The 23,223-nt window shown below is 36.7% G+C and overlaps 3 protein-coding genes across 4 annotated transcripts in view; 2 read left to right on the top strand and 1 right to left on the bottom strand.

Moving 5' to 3' along the window:
• The window catches only part of LOC131688471 (putative transcription factor SOX-15), a 259,207-nt gene that overhangs the window by 208,381 nt on the left and 27,603 nt on the right, over positions 1–23,223 (top strand). The gene's annotated exons all lie outside the window — the stretch shown is intronic.
• On the bottom strand, positions 8,912–12,799 carry LOC131688473 (basement membrane proteoglycan-like). The gene is made up of 3 exons (XM_058972751.1): positions 12,736–12,799; positions 12,277–12,683; positions 8,912–12,216 (listed from the first exon to the last, which is right to left on the bottom strand). Exons 1-3 carry the CDS (start codon positions 12,788–12,790, stop codon positions 11,554–11,556), a joined length of 1,125 nt encoding a protein of 374 aa, XP_058828734.1. The 5' UTR covers positions 12,791–12,799; the 3' UTR covers positions 8,912–11,553.
• LOC131688472 (basement membrane proteoglycan-like) lies at positions 13,003–14,752 on the top strand. The gene is made up of 4 exons (XM_058972750.1): positions 13,003–13,144; positions 13,201–13,715; positions 13,765–14,013; positions 14,072–14,752. Exons 1-4 carry the CDS (start codon positions 13,075–13,077, stop codon positions 14,519–14,521), a joined length of 1,284 nt encoding a protein of 427 aa, XP_058828733.1. The 5' UTR covers positions 13,003–13,074; the 3' UTR covers positions 14,522–14,752.

Here is a 23,223-nt window from a genome sequence, read left to right as displayed (position 1 = left end):
TCCCCTAAGCATAAAATCGGCTGCACAGTGTAGAAAAATAGGAGACCAATATTCCAGGGATTGTAGTATTAATAGAAAAATATGAATTGTAAATATATCCGGACAGAATTGATTCGTCAAACAAATTTTTCATCCGGATATGACATGATCTCAACACACCGAGCGTTTTTATCCCTTTCATGCCAATTTTTTTCTTTGCTCTAAGAATATTTAAAATAGTCCAATTGTACAGAAAAAGATAGTCGTAGATCGCCAAAGTTGATTAGTTTGGTCAGCTTTCAAAAATATTTCAAGACAACGAAGATTACATTTTTTCATCGTTAATTGAAAATGTTTCTGGCAGCACTGCTCCTGCGAATTAATAATTTAAGTTCGACGGATAATATTTAAAACTGTTGGAACTGAAATGAACGTAAATAGTCCCAGGTTTTTTCTTGATCAAATCTTGCCTAAACCAAAATTTAATACCTTTTTAAAACGTTGTTGTTTATAAGCAACATCTGACATCAAAAGCATATTGAATTCCCAAAATTAAAAGTACATGGAATTATTAAATTTCAGCTTACAACATCGATGTGGCCAAATAGTTTTAACTATAGATCTATCACCTAGACCAATAAATGGAAACAATTTGGATCGCATTTTCACAAAATTTTCTCCTTTTGAAGAGAGAAAACAAAATTATTTCAGGTACACTTACATCCGGCAACTTTGTCTTAGTGGATTGAATTTTTCCACAGTTTTATATTGTGTATAAACTGTGGATTGCGTAATTGGTTTGTTTTATTCCAGCTAAGGTGGAAGTAGATCAGTTAGACAGCATGAAAAAACACTTGGAAATCCCGAAACTTCCCAATTCGAACTTTAAAAAATATTAAAAACTATGCTGAAAATCTCGAAATTAAGTATTTCAAGAGTACTGAAAAGGTTCGGAGATCGGTTGACATTGGAACGCAATGTCGAAACTCAAAGTAACTAATTTGGCAAGCAATTTGTACCTGATGAAAGCGAAGTTACGAAATGGTACAATAATACCCAAGCAACACTTGCAACATGTAATGGCTGCGATTTGTTGCATAACCATTAACATTTGCTGGTGCGCTGTTTTTGGTTGCTAAATCAGTTGAATAATGGTTTATGTACATTTCTTTTCAACTAATTATGTTGCAGAAACTGCTAGTCAACAAACGATGCTGCTCGGGTAATTTCTCTTATAATTGCGGCTTGACGGTCAACGGTGAAATTTGTAAAATATTTTCAAATTTCTTTTAAGAAGTATACGCCACAAATTCCGAAACCGACTCTGATTACGACTTGTTCTCTTTTTATCTTAATTCTCAAACAATATTAGTATCCAGCGACTATCAGAATGTGACATGTTCATTGCACCAAATAGTCTTGAAGCATCAAAAGAACAACGACCCGATGCCATGCTTCCATTATTTTAGAAAATGCTGTCACCTTTAGGCTATCTTTTCAACGTGGCTGTGGCGGTGATCACGATACTGTTGGGAATATGCGATGGCATCATCACAATGCCTCGATGGCGAAGTGGTTAACGCACCCAACTAGAGACTAGGAAATCGCAGGCTCGATTCCTGCCTGAGGACATATCTTTTCTCAGTATTTCTAATAAAATGGTGGATTTTCACCGTTTCTTCATTCGTTTCGGTCATTTTTTCTCTGTGTGTTTTCCAGTGGAGCTGTATACGGCTGGTGGATTAATCAGTTTGGGGCCATGCATAAATGACGTAGCATTTCAGGGGGTAGGGAGGGTATACCAAATTTGTGACGAAGTGTGACGAGGGGGAGGGTAAGGTCAGAAGTTGTGCGACGTAGCAATAAGTTTAAATTTTTTTGACGGGCAGCAAATCCCATTGATTAGAGAAAACAATTTAATGTTTCTCCATTCCCAAGACAAATCAATTTAAATTCACATAAATTACTTTTCATGAGCTAAACTTTACGATTCGCGGACTTACAAGCTCGCAAAATTACGAAAAGATTCAATATGCGGATTTAACATGCTACATTAGTTAGCTAATGTTGCTAACTAGTAGACTTAGTTTGGTAACTGAATTAATTTTCTCTTCGGATTCAAGCAAACGAAATTTAGAAATTTAGATGAACGTATGCTTCTTAGAATCATTGGCAGCTGCAGGATTGTGAACGAAGAGAACTTCTGTTCATGCTCCCCTTGGCATATAAAATTCAAAACGAAACTAGCAACACTGTATTTGTCATGAAATGGGCTTATTTTGTACGCAATTTGCTATTATTATGAAAATGTTGATAAATGTCGTCAAATATTTTGAAATGACATGTATTCAAAATAATTGAAAAACATATCTAATTTTTTTGTCATCCTCCCGCCGCGTTGCACAGGGGAGGTTCGTAAATGCTACGTTAGGTTAGGTTAGGTTAGCATTTTGTGACCAAATGCTATGAGGGGGAGGGAGGGGTAAAAAAATGCCGTAAAAAAGCTACGTCATTTATGTACGGCCCCTTTGTGACGTTACCTACTACTAGCAGAGACAATTATTTTCCGTTGGTTAGAGAGAAAAATCAGATTTTTGCCCATTCTCCGTGCAACCTTAAAACACCCGACCCGGTTACCGCTATTTTCATGCACCCAACCGCAAATCTTGAACATAAACAATTGTGATTTTGGTTGGTTTTCCAATAGTCAACCTTGTTGGATGGCAGGAGACTACATCTCAACATCGGGAGAGAAAATGAGTATTGAGATTCAGTGGGCTCCGTGAACTGACTGTATTGATTGGTATGTACAGCTTCGTGCTAGTAACGAGATCCAATTGGAACAAAAACCTCCCACCCAGAGAACATTTTCTTTAGAAAACTAATTAGCTCTTACTGGCGCTATTAACCTATCAACCAAGAATTAAATTTGAAAATCTTTTCCTTCACCAACTATTACTTTCATATCCGACTGGTTGAAATTAGCGTATACACACGGGAAAACCGATTGTAGTCATCTGAATGAAGCTCCTGATTGGTTCCCACTAATTGCATGCACCGAGCCGCAAATCTTGAACAGTTTTTGTTCGAAGCTCTTTGACGGTGGAAGTAAACTGTTTTCATTCGATGGCCAGCCCATTTGGCATCGAACGTAAACTGAACCGAGTACAAAAGCGAGGGTCGTATGAGAGTGTGGCATCATTCGTGTGTTACATTCGTGCTGGGTACAGCACACATACGCTCGCTACGTCTGGATGCGGTAAAGGAGGAATGATGAAGGGAAAACCATAATCCCGCTCGATTTGTGCCGGTCTCCAATTTTCTGTCAGCCGATTCCATCGTCTGTTGAAAAATTGCTACTACACTGGAGCATCCGTCTAGTTTGCGGCCGTAATGGAATATCTTCCCGCCGAAATATTGGAGCTGGCAGAAAACACAACCTGTGCAAACAAAAAAGAACAAGATTATCCCTTGTCGGCAGCAACTCACCATTCGAAATGACCTAGAGCTGAACAAATTGCTCAGCGGCGTAACAATTGCCCAGGATGGTGTGTTGATCAACATCTATACCATTCTGCTGGGCAGCCCTAAGTTTGCGCCGCTAAAACAACAAAAATGATCCATAAAAAATTGAAAAACGATCCATGAAAAAGTTGTCCATGTTCCATAAAACAAAACTGAAAATCCATAAAGCAGTGTGAATGATCCATAAAAAAGGGTGATTTGATCCATAGATTATGTAAAATTGAACCATAAAATAGTCACAAAAGAGCACTAAAATAGTAATAAAAGAGCAATTAAAATCAACCAATGCCCCATAAAAATATTGGAAATGTTCCATAAAATGATACATTTTGCGCCATAAATTAACTGACATTGATCCATAGAATATTAACAATGTACATTAAAACACGTTGATATGTTCCATAATATCGACAAAAATGTTCCACGGTATTAAAAAATGGAGCAATAAAATTTTAGAAAAAGTTCCATAAATTTGATGAAAATGTTTGCAATATAATTTTTCTTGGTCCATAGAAGATGTAAAAATGAACATTACAAATGATTCATACATCGAACGTTAAATTATGGTTCATGGATATTGACAAAACGATCCATAAGAAAAGAAAATGTAAAACGATCTATTAATATGTGCTTATGCACAAGAAAAATTAAATTTAATGAATTCATGCGAAATTTTTACTCTTCAAACTAATAATAAAGTTTATTACATTTGGTTGTAATGTCAAACTACAACAAACAATGCATACATTATAGTTAAACTTCAGCTTTCGTATCCCACTAGTCAGGTAACTGACCTTAGCTAACCTGAAATCATTATGGCAACTCTTTAAACAGGGAATCTATGATATTAGCGTGCTGAGAGTTATTAGACCACTGGAACAGGCTGGCATGAGTCGCAAATACCAACTATCTGAAGCAAAAACGGACACTTTATACACAAACACTGACTAATGTGGCTACGCCACATCGCTTTCTAGTGCACTGTCCGACTCCGCTGCCGCTCAGTCGGCTTTTAACTAGCTATAGCCCCTATGTTTAAGTAAACCGGGCAAACGAGAGGACCACAGGTTCGCTTGCAATTCCAGCTACGGGTTAATCAATGCCTCGCCCAAAAAATTTTGATTAGATATTCCTTCTCTCTCCTTCGTTGACGTATCATATTTTTTTAAATTAAACTACAACTTTCTTGAAAAAACTTTTGGAAAAACGCGCACACTTTTACATTTTCAATGTGTTATTACAGATGTAGGGTAACTCAGGGTTATTAAGACCGTGGGGGTAATTCAGATCCCTCGATTTCTCAGAAAATCGTAAGACTTTCTGACTGTCGTACATATTCGTGGAAGCGCTAGTCTGAGACATTAATTTTGACAGATGAATCTCATTCTGCAGGTTTTATTTTTGGAAAGGAGATATAACGTGTTTCATTTTTCGCCATCCTCAAAACATGTCATCATGTCAAAATCGAGATTAAGGAGAAGGAAGGGTAAGGGTTTCAACTTGAATAAAACACTTTTTAGAGAATTTTGTTTAGAAATCTGGGTGAAGCGAATTGATCAAAACATTATTCATTATAATGTATTATTTCAATAACATTTTGTAATTTTTCTATGCAAAAATATAGACAAGCGACTCGGCGACGCACAGAGGAGTAACTGAGGTCGAATCCTGGCCAAAATTATTTACTGCTGCTATTGCTGTTATTGTGCCTTAATATGAACAAAAAATATACAATAACTAGTTTTTGGAACAATTTGGAATCTATCCATGCTGAGGTCAATTTTCTATATCCTTTCGAATACTAGTAATCTCGAGGATATCTTTGTGAATACATTTGTTTTTCTAGTTGCATAAACAAATGAACAGTGGAAAAGGAAGATGGGAAGGAATGTCTGTGCACGTATTCATAGAGATACATTTTTTCCAAACATTGTACTACAGCATTTCGGTGTACCCCAAATTAGTAAAAATTTCAAAATTTTTAAATCGCTTGGAATTTGTAGATCGGACAAGTCCGGAAGAGTTCTTATATGTTTTGGATAGCTGGAATCTTGTTTTGTAATACTGCTTCAGCAACTTTGCCGGATCTAGCCGTTTAATATAACTTTTTTATCATTCAAGTTTGGAATAAAATGTTTAAAAAACGCATTTTTTTTAAATTGGGTCCGGTGCACAGCAACACTACTATTTTCAGTTAGTTTTAGGCTGAAGCAGTGCTGGGAAAATCACCGAAAATCAAAAATCATCAGTGATAATTATCACTGCTGATCATGCAGTGCTATGATCACAACCATAAAAAATCGCTAGTGATTTTCTCTGAAGCGATAATGTGCTAACAAAAAATCATTGCAACAAAATCACCGCCTGTGATCACGGCCTGATTATGATTTTTTTTTTTTGATCAGGATTATGAAGTTGAGAAAATCAGGTACGATAGAAAAGATGCAAAATCGGGGTTGATGGTATTGTACATGATTATTGTAAGAAACTCCTTATGATGATGATTTGGCCAAATGATTTTGGGAGTGAGAGCGATCCAGCACACATGTAGGGATGCAAAATTATCCAAATGCTAACGATTTCAGCTTTTCGGGAATGTGTTTTATATTGAACGACAAGTTGTTGGTAGTTGAACATCAATAGTTTTGAACATTTTCAATGCACAGGGGGGTCCGCCGATGCGTTAAAATTGATTTTTTTTCAACTTTTCGGGAAAGTGTTTTATATTGAAGGACAAGTTGTTGGTAGTTCAAAATCAATAGTTATGAACATTTTCAATACACAGGTGGGTCCGCCGATGTGTTAAAATTGAATTTTTTCTACTTTTCGGGAAAGTGTTTTATATTGATGGACAAGTTGTTGGTAGTTGAAAATCAATACTTTTGGACAGTTTCAATGCACAGGGGGGTCCGCCGATGTGTCAAAATTGATTTTTTTTTTGGAAAATTGTTTTGTTTATTTCTTTCTTTTTTATAAATATGACAAAATCGTCAAAAGCTGACAAAATTGGGGATAAACAAAATCGGGGGCTGATAAAGGTCTTTTCTTTGTCTACAATAATTAAGGCTAAAGATTGCGTTATCCATTTTTTTATTTTTCGAGCAATTCAAAATTGTTCAAGTTACTTAGAAAAGTTAATAAAGTTAAGACCCGATTTTATCAGCTCCCGATTTTGTCTACCCAGATTTTATCAGCTTTTTAACCCGATTTTGTCAGCCACTGATTTTATCAGCTTTTTAACCCGTTTTTTTCAGCCTCATATTAACATATGTTTGATAAGCTCTAGCAGACGAACCAAGTCCAATTCGTGCGAATCCTTTCTTGAGCATATTTTCCGTGCCTTAGAGTTTTTTTTTAATTTTGTGCTGGAAGACCTCCTTAAGTGAAATTTATACAAAATCAGAAAAAGTTATAAGCCTATGTTTAGGGACTATAGAAGAATACATTAACAGCTTCGGTTTATAATAGTAAATTAAGTGTTTATTATAGTAAATTAAGAGTAAAAACGAAATTAAAGTTTGTTTTGCTATTGTTAGGATTATATAGTTTTGTAGACAGAGCTGCGCTAAATAAATTTAAGTGTTGGATACGTTGTACATAAAAACGTATTGACTCCAAAAATACGTCTGTTGAACTTTTTTTTCATAACTAGTTCGTCGGATATCAATATTTTTGTAATTATCTTTGTTTTTGGAACGAGTTTGACGAGTGGGTTTTGAAATACCGTCATTGGTGATTACTTTACGCCAAAAATAGAACGTTTTGTACATTACACTCAAGAACTACGATCACGCAACTTCAAATTTGAAACTGTTCGATGTTTTACATATGGCACAAGTACCTCCAAAGTCATTGAAAAGAACTTTTGGAAAATCAAGATTGAACGTGAAATCTAAAGAGCTAAAATTGGCGTAAAGTCACCCCCACAAGGGGGCTACTTTACGCCAATTTTTTTTTTCACAGAATCATGTTAACTCCTTGATTTATTGTTATGGATTATGCTCGTTATTTATGTGTGAAAACCACGCATCCAATAACCTTGTTTTGGAGAGTCGATAAGTCCTACAATGAAAAAAAGCAAGCCGAGAAAAAAGCTCTACTTAAGATACTTGATATTGATGATATTGAGCCTTAAGAATTAGACCACCTTGTTTTAGTATTTTTCTAAAAGTAGTTTTGTGTTACGGAGTGCAAAGACTTTTCCAACAGAAACGTTTTAATGGTCAGGTCAGTGCGGGAAATATTTTTTAGAGGTGCGCCGCCTCTAATTTTTACCTACAAGCGGCGGCGGCGGGGCGCACGCCTCTAATATTTTTTCTTTCTTTTTAATAAATCGAAGCTATTAAAATATTCTTCTATCGTCCCTAGACATAGCCTTGTAATCCTTTCGGATTATTTCGTAAAAATTTCCCTTAAGGGGGTCTTCCAGCGCAAAATTTAAAATAAATGATTTTTTGGTTTTTGCTAATTTTGCATCTCTAAGACAAGAAAAATATGCTCCAGAAAGGATTTACTATTTTGCCAATTTTTGAACCTCGTCCTTCACATAGTGAAAAAATCATCTTTTTAAAAACAAATCTACTTTGAAAATTTGTTCGAGGTCTGTCTCCTTTGCTTAAACATTTATCAAAAGCCCCTACTGTTTAATATTTGTAATACATTGACAGACCCCAAGCTCATTTAAAATGTCAACAATTGATTTTTATCTGCCAACAACTTGCCCTTCACTATAAAACACTCCCAAAAAGTTGAAATCATTCCCAATTAGATACTTCGACAGAGCCTCCTGTTAAATGAAAATGTCCAAAACTATTGTTTTTAACAGCCCTCAACTTGCCCTTTCCCAAAAGTTGAAAAAAATTCCATTTGATGCATCGGCGGACCCCCCTGTGCATTGAAAATTTCCAAAACTATTGATTTTCAACAGCCCTCAACTTGCACTTTCCCAAAAGTTGAAAAAAATTCCATTTTGATGCATCGGCGGACCCCCCTGTGCATTGAAAATGTTCAAAACTATTGATTTTCAAAAGCCCTCAACTTGCCTTTCAATATAAAACACTTTCCCAAAAAGTTGAAAAAAATTCCATTTTGACACATCGGCGGACCCCCCTGTGCATTGAAAATGTCCAAAACTATTGATTTTCAACAGCTCTCAACTTGCCTTTCAATATAAAACAGTCCCAAAATTTTGAAAAAAATCAATTTTGATGCATCGGCGGACCCCCTGTGCATTGAAAATGTTCAAAACTATTGATTTTCAAAAGCCCTCAACTTGCCTTTCAATATAAAACACTTTCCCAAAAAGTTAAAAAAAAAATCCATTTTGTTGCATCGTTTAAAATATTACCATTTTTCATCATTGCAAAAATTCTTTAACAATTTTCGACATATTCATAATTTTGCCACGTTATACAGTAGGCTTCTAGGTAGGTAAAAAAAATTAACGAAACAACAATTTTGGTTATTGGCCAAGAATTTGTTCTAGTTACTCCTCTGTGCGACGAAGCTTTTGTAGAGCGATTCTGGAAAAACACGATTTGCGGTGTTAGCTGCCATTCAAAAACTACTCAACAGATTAATTTCAAACTTTGCATACATATTTTATGTAAAAAAAAACCTAACCACTACGTTGAGTTTCGAGATAATTTTTGTATAAGGGGGTTTTTATTCATAAATTGGATGAAATTTTTGCGAAAAACAGTAATTTTTGCTTCAAATGAGTAAAAAAAAAATCTTCAATGAAAAATCAATTAATTGCAAATCGTCACCTAGCACTGCCAAGGAGTGGTATAAGTGAATGTGTATGCCTCCAAAATGTAGCTGAGGTTTCAAACTAACAATTAGGACCTTTGACCGATAAATTCTTTCATATCTACCCACCTAAAAGAGCGATTTGCTTAGGTAGGTCCGAATATTTATTTTTGTGATACATGACACGGTATTTTTTCCAGTGTGTATTTCTTTGCGCGGAATTATTCATTCTGTGTAACTCGTTATCAGATAGTTTTGCTGTTTAAAATACAGTAGGGGAACATGGGGAGACTTGACCAGGTTTTCAGCTAAAACTGCATAAATCTCTAAAAAGGCCTTCAATCCCTCAAAAGTCATTGAGATATTATGTGCAAAGTTATTGTGCGTCTTCATGATTTTTTGCAGAATTTGAATTTAATTTTTGAAAAGTTACAAAAGTTTTTCTGAGATCGTTTTTTTTTTTGGTCAAGTCTCCCCACTGCGAGGAGACTTGACCAAGACATGGGGAGACTTGATCAAGAGAATTTTGAAAAATCATAACAAAATATTATGACATAAAACATACTGTAATTATTTTTTTCCATATTGTCGAGATCTTTGGGTAGCAGTAAAAATATAAAAGGGTTGCATTTGATAAATTTCGATTTTTTAATGCATTTCTTTTTAAGGATTAACTGTACTGCTTGCATTGCATGTTCACACTTCACGAAATCCGTCCTACTATTGCTAACTTTGTTTACTAATACTAAAATATAAAGACTTATGTTTGAGATGGGATTTTTATGGCGTGATTAACATTAACAGTAGATACCAAAGCATAATAAATATCAGGAATTTTGTATCTTTCTTCAGCTAATTGCCACTTGGTCAAGTCTCCCCATAAAAACTTGGTTAAGTCTCCCCAACATTAGATATTGCGCTCATTGCCATGCAAATTCTAGTAATAACTATTCCAATGTTACAATTTATGTAAAATCATTTCACTGCTTCACAAAGATTAAGAAGGATTAGTACATTAATAGTAATTAGTAGTCGAGTAGATATGTCCATACAAAGTTTGATAAAAAATTTCATCATTTAATGCAAATTTATTAATCGCGTAATATTTTCTGTAAGGAAAGGATTTTTCATTCCAAACTTTTAGAATTACCTTAAGGGATCGAAATGAGTATAAAAATATTTTTGAAAAAAATTTAAGAATCGAATAGAAGACACCATATCCAAAAATAGAATTTTGCGCTTGGTCAAGTCTCCCCATGTTCCCCTAATCGAACAAAAAATGAAAGTAATGCACGCAATAACGTTTACGTCCTTTTGAAAAAATGTTCTTTTATCAAAATATTATAAATGCCAGAGAAAATCACCGAACACAACTGCAAAGTTTCGTTGGAATCGGCGATGATCATATTGTGTGGTCGACCGGTTTTTCATGGCATAGAAAAACCCATAATTCCGTGTGGCCAACGTTTCGAGTCTTATGAAATAAACAATTGAAATTATATTTTATAAAATTGGAACCTAACGCTTAATTTCTCATATCATAGTGGAAAAAATCGGCTAAATCGCATGTCACCACACGAGCATTGTTTTCGAAACTTTGGAAGAATTTCTTTCACCAAGAGTTACAGTAATGTAATTTCAAATTAACATCGTATTTTACCCAATAGTCTTACACGGGTCTTTCTGTCAGGTGAAGATTTTACTTCGAATGTGACCAAAGTTACGGTAGCCGAATAATTAAAACACAGTTTTAGTAAAAAAATATCCCAACAAACAATGAAAGCTGAACAAGCCTTTGATACGAGAGAATAAGCTGAACAAGAACTGTACAAGCCATTTTCTAGCTAATTTTTTTGTTGGGATAACGATAGATGTACTCCTTTTAAGAATGCATGAGTCTAGAATATGTTTTAGGATAAATCTAGGTACATTCTTCGAATTCAATAATGTCCAATAAAATAAGACGCACAAAAATATACATTGTGCTGGGGTGGATCCAGAAAAACTTTTGGGAGGAGTTCGAAATTTCGATTTGAACATTGTACAATACGTAATACGCAAAAATCTTATTTTTGATGAAATTGTTTTTAAAAGATCTTGAGTTTGAAACTAATATAAAATTCAAACTAATTGAAAATTCCTCAACAGGTTGAAAATTTTCAGTAGGGGTTCGCATCCTCATGACCTCCTCTTGGATCCGCTACTGACATTGTGTGATACGATTTTCAATTTGCATGTCCAATTTTCGTTAGTTTACTCGACTTCGACTCATGGGCACTCCCAAATAATAAACCAAGTTCAGACTACGTTGCGTAATTGCTCCATCCTATGCCTCCACCCGAGCGTTGCTTTCATCGACTCCCATTTTTCCTTGATCGAAACACAAATTCCTTGTATGCCAACGGCTTGCCGTCTATAGTAACCTCGGGTGCAACCTTCACAAGACAACCCTGCATAACCAGTACGACAATTGCACTCTTCCACTGTCGCTACCGGTCCCATACCTAGATCTTCCTCGACGGCACTATCAAGAACGATTGTCAAAGGATCCGTCCGTCGAAACTGATTGCATTTGATATAGAACGATTTCACTTTCGACAATACAGCCATAAACGTCTGCTTAGAAACCGAGCTTCCATCCAACTGGTACCAGCTATTCTCGGTCATGTGGATCCTGGTAGTGCTGTGCTCTTCACTCACCAACAGGCGGGGGTTATGGTAAACTAAATCGTGCCTTCGTCCTTTCAGCACCACATCCGGACCATCTTCGTCCACACCGTCATCATTGGTAGGAAATTCAAGATAACCTCCGTAGGATTTTAATAAATTTCCTGTAAGATTTCTTGGTAATGCGTAATAAGTAAATGTCTCATGAAGGGAGTCTTCGTTCTCTTCTTCCTCAACTACATCTTGGCGTATTTTTAAATCAATCATGTCAGCTTCAGTTACATTGACTGCTATCTAAAAAGATGAATATCTATTATAGACAAAGTTAAATGATTTTTTTCAAAGAACATCAACCTGACTCCTGAAAAGGTTCCGAGCCTTCCAACATTGGTCGGTGATCCCTGAACAGAAGCATTCATCTGATGGAGCCTCTCGTAAGTCATCCGCCAATGGCTTCGCAGTCAATTCCTCCGTACATTCAACAACTTTTACATCCACCACTAGAAGCGTTTCACTTTGACCATCCTCACGAATCCCCTGGTACTCGTACCGCCCTTCGTCAACCCTATCCATAGCGGGACAAATGAGAATGCTGGAGTTTGCCGTTACCGTTATTTCACATTTTTCCGACACGGGTTCACCGTTCAGGCGCCATCGCATACCCGGATAGAATACATTTTCGACATTTAACTTTAATCGTTTACCCTCCGAAACAACGGCATTCAGCTGTGTCGGAAATGCAGACTCCTCCGATTGCAGACCTGCGAAAGAACACCGGCTTATTGGGGTAATACAGAGCGAAGATTTTCTTACTAAATCCAAAGCAAATTGCCAGGATAGTACAAACCACCGTTAGTGAAGAATGCATCTTTGAAACTATTTCTATCGAAAGAAGTGAATGTTCGATTCACTATTAAATAGTTGAAATTAATAACTCGGAACCTTGTTACTTAGTTGCAGTACGTGGAACCGATAACCTCTCAACCCGAGAGCAACGTAAGATGATAAGATGTTACATAGTTGTATTTTCGCTATTTCACACATCGTTTACAGTTATCGCAATATTTAGACTACCGAGCAGGAGACGCAATTGTTTGTGATGTCAGACGTGGAGCATCACTAGAAATTAAGTTTTCAATACTGTTTAGCAGTATGTCAAGCGTCTACTATATAACTCTACTTTTACCAACACTTATATGGAATCTACATCTCTGTACGGCAGGTACTAATCGATAACCACTAGCTTATACGAATAATACCATCGTTTAAACTTTTCAGTGGACAAAACACCCCTCCGGTATCGACCGTTCCGTTGCCGAAATGGGTGGTCTGTATCGCAAACCGTTCGCTGTGATGGCTTCCGCAACTGTGTTGATGGGTCTGATGAAGAGAACTGCACACTTCCGATGTGGCTTGAGCAACCTTCGCCAAATGTTACGGTTGCTGTTGGTGCTTTGATGAACCTAACATGCATTGCCGGGGGTAGCCCACCACCGATTATCGAATGGAAAATGAATGATAAGCAGCCAGAAGCGAACTGTGACTGGACAACCGAAGAGGGTGTCGGGCTGCTCAGTTGTCGAATTCGGTTGATCGACAGTGGAAACTACAGTTGTGTTGCTAGACAACCGAAGGCATCGTTGGAGTCTACGGTAGTAACGCATGTGACCGTGACTGGAAACGTTTGCAAGGATGGCTTTTTCAATGAGGCTGATAAAAGAAAGGCTTGCATAAAGTGTTTCTGTTCTGGAGTTTCCAGTTTATGTCATGCCTCTGAGCTGTACCGTTGGAACGTAAGTAAGCATGGGCAACATGATTCTAAAGTAACTTTCGTACTTGTAGTACACAATGGCGATGAACGATTGGCGAATGAAATATGCTACATTACAAAACTCAGGACAATTTAATCAAGAACTAGGAATGAAAGTCTATGATAAGTTCACGGATGTTCCAAGAAATACAACTCCATACTATCGACTTCCTTTCAAATTCATTGAATATCAAGTTGATTCGTACGGTGGATTGCTTCGGTATGAAGTTCAGATTGACAGTACTTCCTACCAACGAGAAGACCCAGATGTCATCCTAAAAGTACGCTTTGATGTTCGTTATAAAAAGTTACGCACTTGATGTCTTTGTCATATTCTAGGGTTACAACACTACCCTGTTGTTTAAGTACAAACCACAACTGCTAACTGGACAACTGAACAAAATAGCTGTTCTGCTGCACGAAGCCAACTTCCGCCGACTCGATGGAAAAAAGACCAGCCGTGACGATCTGATGACCGTGTTGTCCTACATAGACACATTCCTAATCAGAATGTACCCGTTGGGTGGTGTATATAGTCCCGCTAGTACGCCGCTGGTCATGGATGCATCTACCAAGCTTGCTTACCATGGATTGGGTAAGATGAGCCGCGTGGAGGAATGCCGCTGTCCCCACGGGTACCGAGGAACGTCCTGTGAACGGTGTGATTTTGGATACAATCGTGCCTCCCGGTATCTGAGATCTGGAATATGTATGCCGTGGGAATGGCATCGGGCAGAGTACTTGAAAGTTTCATCGTCGACAACGATGAGAAACTATCACTACGTTTAGAAACAACATTTCGAAAAAAATAGTTTTATTTGCCTAAGTTTTGTTTACCAATTTCTTGTGAAAAAATATATTTTGTAGAGGAACCTACGGAGACTTGACTATGCGCGAGGTTCTATAATCAGTAAAGCCATGTAGTATTAGGTCCGTAAATTATTCATGAAAACTTTTTTATAGGTGATTTAATCCCCTAATGTAATTTTAAAAGTTTGGAATGAAAAGTCCATCTACCGAAGAAGATATTCAGTGCTTAAAGATTATGCGTTAAATGATGTAATTTGTAATCAAACTTCGTATAACTGTTCGAGTATATTTTTTTTAAAGTTTTCCTTTATCTGTTAATCCTTACAATTTAGTATAATGATTTTATATATGTAGGAGAACATGGGGAGAGTTGGCCAAGCGCAAAATTCTATTTTTGGCTATGGCGCTTTTATTCGATTCTTAAAATTTTTTCAAAAATATTTTTATACTTCGTCGCTGTTGTGCTATCTTATGACAAACGCCATTTTGGGGTAAACTGAGTTAGATATGCCACATTACTTGTTTGAAAAATCTCTACAAAGTGGCGTTTTCAGAATTTTGAAATTCTACTTGGTTACTTAGATCTAGCTAGAAACATGATGAGAAATTGCGAGTTTTTTGCTTCAAACCACTATATCTAGGAATTGACTCAAGTTATATTAAAGTTTTAGACGGTTTTATGTGTGAAAATGTCTGAGGAACACAATGGCATAAACATTTTCGAAAGAAAATTATACGAGTTATGAGAAAAACACAGTTTTAGTTTTGAACTGGAAATAAAATATATTTGGCAACACTGTAATCAAGAATAACCATTTTTTCTAGATTCCCTGACTCATTTTCTTTAAAATGCATTTCACCGAATGTTTATAGACCGAATGAACCCAAAGATATGAATAAAAGTTCAAAAGTGATGATTTTTTTTCTATGGAAAATTTTCCATGCACGATTATGACACGTCATACAAATTTTGTCATCAATACACGCCTATGACACGTGTGAGTGCGACTTTGGTTTACATTCATAGTAAAAACTCGTAACATAGTCAACCGATCTTCGTAATATTTGAGAGATTAATGCAGAACAGATAGAAGCATCAATTGTCTTCTTTGGATTGTTTATACCATTTATAAGTTTCAAGATATTCAATCTCAAACTTTAAAAATCGTTTTTCTCGAAATGTGCTAAATGGCGCTTGTCATAAGATAGCACAACATCGACGACTTGTTACAATCCTTTAAGGAAATTTTAAAAGTTTGGAATGAAAAATCTTTTCCTTACAAAAAACTAATTTTTGTAAGGAAAAGATTGTAATTTTTTATCAAACTTTGTATGGACATATCTACTCGACTACTAATTAATGTACTAATATACCATCTTAATCTTTGTGAAGTAGTAAAATGATTTTACATAAATTGGAACATTGGAATAGTTTACTAGAATTTGCATGACATTGAACGAAATAACTAATGTTGGGGAGACTTGACCAAGATTTTATGGGGAGACTTGACCAAGTGGCAATTAACTGAAGAAAGATGCAAAATTCCTGATATTTATTATGCTTTGGTATCTACTGTTAATGTTAATCACGCCATAAAAAAATCCCACCTCAAACATAAGGTTTTATATTTTAGTATTATTAAACAAAGTTAGCAACAGTAGGACTGATTTCGTGACGTGTGAACACGCAGTGCAAGCAGTACAGTTAATTCTTAAAAAGAAATGCATTTAAAAAAATTGAAATTTATCAAATGCAACCGTTTTATATTTTTACTGCTACCTAAGGACCTCGACAATATGGAAAAAAATAATTACAGTATGTTTTATGTCATTATTTTTTGTTACGATTTTTCAAAATTCTCTTGGTCAAGTCTCCCCACGCCACCGGATCACAGAAAAACTTTTGTACCTTTTCAAAAATGAAATAAAAAAATTCTGCAAAAAATCATGAAGACGCACAATAACTTTGTACATTATGTCTCATTGACTTTTGAGGGATTGAAGGCTTTTTTAGAGATTTATGCAGTTTTAGCTGAAAACCTGGTCAAGTCTCCCCATGTTCCCCTATTGAACGCATAAATTAATGTTACGTTTCGACTTCGTCTCATCAGAATCTGACACTAACTTAGTAACAGGACTTAGCTAGCGCCGGATTGATATAGTGCACATTGCATTGGGTTGCTAATCCAAACCAAGCTACTACATACATCACACAGGACTAGGGGTTTGCTAGGAAATACAAAAAGTATTTTTGTCTTTGGAGCTAGCCTCAATCGTCTGCTAGGTTAGTCCTGTCACTAAGTTGGTGTCAGATTCTGATGAGAGGAATTCAAAACGTAAATTTCATAACTAATTTAGTTATAGGTTTTGTGTTCTTAGTGCGCAAATCTATACCGTTTATTCAAAACGTCATATCTAACAAATGTAAACAACTTGAGTTTATTATGCCAAATAAAGGCTAAGCATTGATTCTCTATCGTCCACAAATGATAGAGAAAAATAATAACTCTTTGCATACTATGTTGCGTTTCGGCTTCGCCTCATCAGAGACCGACACTAACTTATTGTCGGAATAGATTAGCGCCGGCTTGACGCAAATCCCTTAAAACTAAAACACACTATGTGTTTCAATCGAACGACTGATCAAACGTGATGTCCCGTTCGAGCAGAAGTTCTGTTTATGCCGATGAGACACAGTGAAGCCGAAACTTGTCTTGGCTTAGCAGGCCTATGCGAAAGCACTATGCTATATTTCACCCTAAGGAGGAAAATTCGGTAAAAACCAAAATTTCTCACTAGGGTGAAAATTTGTTGGTAAAAACCAGTCTTTGTACAGGAGGGCACAACATAGTATGAAGCAAGGATTTGTGCCCTCCTGTACAAAGACTGGTTTTTACCAACAAATTTTCACCCTAGTGAGAAATTTTGGTTTTTACCAAATTTTCCTCCTTAGGGTGAAATTTAGCATAGAACTCTTTGCATGTTAATTTAATCTTAAGGCAAAATGTCACATATAGTATACCAAAGTTTTGCAATACTTTGTAGATGTGATGTTTTGCGTTGTGATGTTTTTCCAAGTCGACTGTAGTTAGCATCTTTTTCCAATGCCAAACCTCATATCTACACTCTCGGTTGCAATACAGCACATGAACCATATCACAACTACAAGCCCGTTTCCCAAAACGTCACAGTAAAACGTGTCATCTAAAGGGCGAACACGAAATTATTGCGACACATTCAACAGGGCATAACTTTTTTACCATTGGGTAAAAATCAACCAAATTTTGCACACTTTCTCATTGATGTGTATTGTTTACATGCTGTCAAACTCGAAGTCGTGTTTTTCGATTCAACGAAAATGGAGGTGAACCAACGCGAGTCGAGAGAATAAATTATTTCCAAACACCTGGAATTTCCTGATCTGTCGCACCGGCAGTTGGGAAAAATGTTGAACATTCACCATTCAACCGTCTCCAGAGTGTTGAAGCGGTTCCAGGAGCGGTTGATGTTGGACCATGGCAAAGGAAAACCTGGAGGAAAACCGGGACCGGAGAACAAAAAGACGGAGGGAAAGGAGAAGCGGATGATTAAAGCAAATCCCAACGTCTCAAGCCGTGATTTGGCTAAAAAGATCGGCATGTCGCAGAGCTACGTCCAGAATGCAAAGAAGAGAGCTGGACAAGGCACAGAACTTCCCAAACCGCGATGAGCGGCAACAATCGACGGCTAAAACTCGGGCACAGAAGCTCTACGAAAAGATGCTGACAAAATATGGCTGGTTCTATGTGGACGACAAATTTAAGAAGCAGAAAATGTCGAAGTTCGCCTCCAAATATCTTATTTGGCAGGCCATCTGCTCTTGCGGACTGAGGAGTGAGCCTTTCGTGACAAAGGGCACAGTAAATGGCGAGATCTACAAATCTGAGTGCCTCGAGAAGCGCCTTTTGCCGTTCTTGCAGCAGCACTACGAAGCTCCGCTATTTTGGCCAGATTTGGCATCATGCCACTATTCTAAAAGTGTCCTGGAGTGGTATGAGGACAATTCGGTCCATTTTGTTCCAAAGGACATGAATCCGCCAAACTGTCCGGAGCTGCGCCCGGTGCAGCAGTACTGGGCAATGATGAAGCGGGAACTTCGGAAGAGCAAGAAGACAGTCAAAGACGAGAAGGACATGTTAAGAAAATGAAAAAAAAAACTGAGAAACTGGTACCGGATGACACTGTAAAGACTTTGATGGAGGGCATCAAGCGAATATGCGTTCAATTTTACACTCAAGGCTCCATCGATTAACTTTTCTTTTGATTTTCGAAGTAAATATATGTATAAAACTGCCCTAAAATTTTGGTTTGATTTTAAACATTATAAGAAAATTGGCATGACATTTTCGGTGTCGCAATAATTTCGTGTTCGCTCTTTACAAACGGTGTTGCCAAGTCCACATATGTAAAAGCACATAATAGCAAAAGTGATCGGCAAAATGTAATAAAATAATAGTTATCAATTATCTTCCTATTATCTTCGCGAAAAACATGTAATATGGTTATACGATCCGGCAATGAGTAAACGCAGAGGTGATAGTAGAATTGTGTGTGCTTTAATTGTCAAAGAAATTTAAAAGTTGCAAGGAAATTTTTGCACGCGATTTTCTCCGTTTCACGTTTCTTTTAGATTTAGATGTAATGAAAAAAAGCACGAGCATGATTTTTTCATATATCTTCAATATTATTGAAAACTGATAAAACTTATCAATTTAGACTGTCGTTGGCTACGTTTTCCACGTAATTGGACTATTGTAATTATTCTAGGAGAATTGTATTGAGCATTAGAATGTAAAAATTGAGCAGCTTCTAGCATTGTCATGGAAGCACCTATCTTTATGAAAATAGGCTTTTCGTGTTTCTTGACCCAACCGTTTTCAAGGCCAAAAAAGTTTTGAAACCCTACATGCACTAGAAAAAAGTTGGGCATGAAAGGGTTAATGAGGATTATAGTATATGACCAGTATGATGTTTTTGAGGAAGGTTCTTGGAATAAAACCGCCTTTTTTGTCCCATCGGATCGATAATTAATACCCCTAGTAGTGAGTTATAAATTTTATTTTCTTTAATGATTCTAATATAAAAACGTTGAAGTTATAGAGAAACCTTTTATCCTTTTTTTTATTTCGACTAATATGTAGTCACATTTTCTTTTTACATTTTAATGGCATTCAATTAGCTAGAGATTACTGGTTAGGGAAACTTATGAAAATTTAGAGCCACAATACTCAAGTGAGAGCAAGAATGTGAAGTATACAGATCGGAAAACTAGAGGTGGCAGGGTCATTAGAAACAGACTTAATATCCTACAGGCTTATGTTTTATCCTCTGTTGGTGAGGGTCGAGCATAGGCATAACTACTAATCACTCAAGTCTACCAACATGCCTCCTGGTAAAGACACCGGATTGAAAGCGTATTTACATTCGGTTATGAAACAGGCGCGACAGAACCGCCGCACAGAGGAGTAACTAGAACAAATTCTTGGCCAATAACCAAAAAAAAATTTTCTCGATTTTTTATTTTTTTATATTTTTTTTAGATACCTAAAAGCATACTGCATATTGTGGCAAAATAAAGAGTTTGCCAAAAATTGCTAAAGATTTTTTGCATGGATGCAAAATGGTGATATTTTAAGGGGTTTTTAATCATTTTTTATTATATATTCAGCAAAATCGCTTTCTAATGATGATGACTGTATTAAATAAGACAATATTATAACAAACGTAATTGAACACAACTATTTGTGTAATCTCAGCTTAAAAATAACCGAAAATAGTAGTGTTTCGGTAAATTGGACCAGCTTTAGAAACACTCTTTTTTAACTTTTTATTCCAAATTTGAATGATAAAAAAGTTACATTATACGGCAAGATCCGGCAAAGTTGCTGAAACAACATTACAAAACAAGATTCCGGCTATCCGAAAAACATTCAATCTCTTCCGATCTTTTCCGATCCACAAATTCCAAGCGATTTGAAAATATTGATATTTCCACTAATTTGAGGTACACCAAAATGCTGTAGGGCCAAATACTATGTTTGGCAAAATGTATATCTATGAAGATGTGCACAGGTATCCCTTTTTTCTCCTTTTTCCACTGACCAATTGTTCATGCATCGGGAAAAACAAATGTATTCACAATGATGACCTCGAAAATACTAGTATTCGGGAGGATCTAGAAAAATGACCTCTGCACTGGTAGGTGGATAGATGCCAAATTGTCCCAAAAACTAGTTATTTACTATTTTTAGTTCATATTAAGGTATAATAACAGCAATAGCCGCAATAAATAGTTTTGGCCAGGATTCGACCCCAGTTACTCCTCTGTGCGCCGGTTGAGATTCCAAACGTACAATTTAAAGTTCATTTTCGAAGAGGCAGCTGATATCAAAAATCGTAAAAGAGGCAAAATGTAAACAACGAAAGAATTACCCGAACGACGAGAAAAAAGATGCGGCGGAAATACACTTTTTAATGAGACAAACTGAGGAAAGATATACCCTCGAGCAGGAATCATACCAGCGATCTCCCAGTGCCTAGTTTGATGCATTAACCACGTCACTGTCGAGGAACAGTTTCGTGATCACTGCTACAGTTGTCGACCTATCAAAAAATCATCACTCGATGAGGTAATGTCAATGGCTTGGATATATTGATCCTAATAATGGATGAAAAGTCAATTTGGAATTAATTAAAGCGAGTTAATCTGCAAATCACGATGAACTTATCCCGGAACCCGAGGTGGAGTTTAAATATTTTGGGCATAATCCGAAAACAACGGCCGTGTAGGCTACTAGGATTTGTTTTTTGTAATTTCTGGAATATTTCTTGTAGTTTTCACATTGTTTCCAAGTTTAATATTTTTAAATCATGTCCTGATGTATGAGAACAAGATTGGATGGTTTTATTTGAAATTGTCCGCTTACTAGTATTGTGTTTTCAGAAATCATTACAATTTGAAGTCCGTTTTTTGTATTCCGGGGTGACTTTGATAACTTGTATGTTTACCCACATTAACTTCTTGATGTCAATGCTTTTCATCATTCGGAATCTTGTACGGAAAACAACTATTTTTTTAATAGTGCAAGGCGTTTTGGTTCCCAAACCAGAAAACTGCTTCGGATTTTGCATTCTCATCGGCAAACCAGAGCTTCTGTGCTTGTCTTTCGAGACATCATTCGGAACATGCCAGTTGCTTAGTTCATGCAAGACGTATGACTTGTTGGATTTAGGATTGAGCGTCTAACTAGTGCTAATTTTGGTGCTTGTTTTGATTTATCATCTAATTTGCACTAAGATGGTGCTAGTTACTGATGGGGCGAATCCGAAACGCTAAAAACTAAACTTACAACCAACTTTCGAATATTTCGGCAACCGATTCCCCGGAGCAGATTCCACCTTCAGTTAGTGCTACGCCGTGCGGAAAAAATCATTCATGAATTCATGAACAAAAAGTCACGATTTCGTGAACTGAACGATTTACGAAAACCGTGACCAAGTTCTTGAAATTATGAATAATGTTTACTATTCATAATTTCGCATTCATGAAACCTGGAGGGCCGAGGGTCATATACCATTCGATTCAACTCGACGAGATTGCAGAATGTCTGTGTGTATGTATGTGTGTGAATGTATGTGTTTGTCAAATAATGTCACTTACTGTTCCCAGAGATGGCTAAGCCGATTTGCACAAGCTTAGTTGAAAATGAACGGTATAACGCTCCCATAAGACGCAATTGAACTTTTAGTTGATCGGAACTCCAGTTCCAGAGTTACGGGTTGAAGAGTGCGGTCACACAGCAAATTCTCATATAAACTGGTAACCCTATGATGTCCTAATGATGTAATACATATGCAAATCCAACATCACTTGAATTTGCGGGTGTAGATCACTAATGATCACATTCACATTGGCCACCTATAACGATTCTTGATGCCCCCGGGGAACTCGTCAAGTTCTTGAGCTAATGTCACACCTATTTCCCAGCAAACTCTTAACCGATTTTCACAAACTTGATTTCAAATGAAAGATATAATACTCCCATTGACTGCTATCGAATTTCATTCAGTTCTGACTTTTGATTCCGGAGTTACAGGTTGGTTATTGCGGTCACATAGGAATTTCTCATATAAACCGGTACATTCGTAATATCTCGTAGGTTAAAATTGAAATGAACATTAAATTACTTCGATTCGCTTGCCTAGATCACTGACGGCGAATTAAAAATTCTTAAAAAATATATTGTCCACTCTCGATAATTCCGGAAGTTCCTGGCATATTTCAGAATTTAAGCCGCTTCGGTGATGACTGAACAAATTTTCACTAACCTGGTCTCAAATGGAAGATATAATACGCAGAAGGATATTGCACAGCCCATCCATCCCTCCCCTTTTTTCCTTTAACATCCCCCCCCCCCGCCTCTCTCACCACCGCCCCTCTCAGACCAACCTCACACCCGCAATTTCTTCATCCACTCCGTATACCAAAATAAATTAGGTGGTTCTCGGCGCATCCTCCCCTTTCCAATAATCATACCCGCCCGTTCCCCATAACTCCGCATTTCAAAATATGTTAGCATGAAGTCAACATTGAACTCACGCTGATTAAGCTAATTAAATATTATATTTTTGTTTGTTTCAAG

This window comes from Topomyia yanbarensis, chromosome 3, assembly GCF_030247195.1.
Source record: "Topomyia yanbarensis strain Yona2022 chromosome 3, ASM3024719v1, whole genome shotgun sequence".
NCBI lineage: Eukaryota > Metazoa > Arthropoda > Insecta > Diptera > Culicidae > Topomyia > Topomyia yanbarensis.
Note: the sequence above shows the minus strand (reverse complement) of the source record. Positions and strands in the feature narration are given on the sequence as shown.

Excerpts from the sequence above, each read along its gene's own strand:
- LOC131688473 (XM_058972751.1), bottom strand. The coding sequence starts at position 12,790 with ATGCATTCTTCACTAACGGTGGTTTGTACTATCCTGGCAATTTGCTTT. Across the intron at positions 12,684-12,735 it reads GGCAATTTGCTTTGGATTTA|GTCTGCAATCGGAGGAGTCT; the intron begins GTAAGAAAATCT and ends GTTCTTTCGCAG. Across the intron at positions 12,217-12,276 it reads GGAACCTTTTCAGGAGTCAG|ATAGCAGTCAATGTAACTGA; the intron begins GTTGATGTTCTT and ends TCATCTTTTTAG.
- LOC131688472 (XM_058972750.1), top strand. The coding sequence starts at position 13,075 with ATGTCAAGCGTCTACTATATAACTCTACTTTTACCAACACTTATATGG. Across the intron at positions 13,716-13,764 it reads CTGAGCTGTACCGTTGGAAC|TACACAATGGCGATGAACGA; the intron begins GTAAGTAAGCAT and ends TCGTACTTGTAG. Across the intron at positions 14,014-14,071 it reads ACCCAGATGTCATCCTAAAA|GGTTACAACACTACCCTGTT; the intron begins GTACGCTTTGAT and ends GTCATATTCTAG.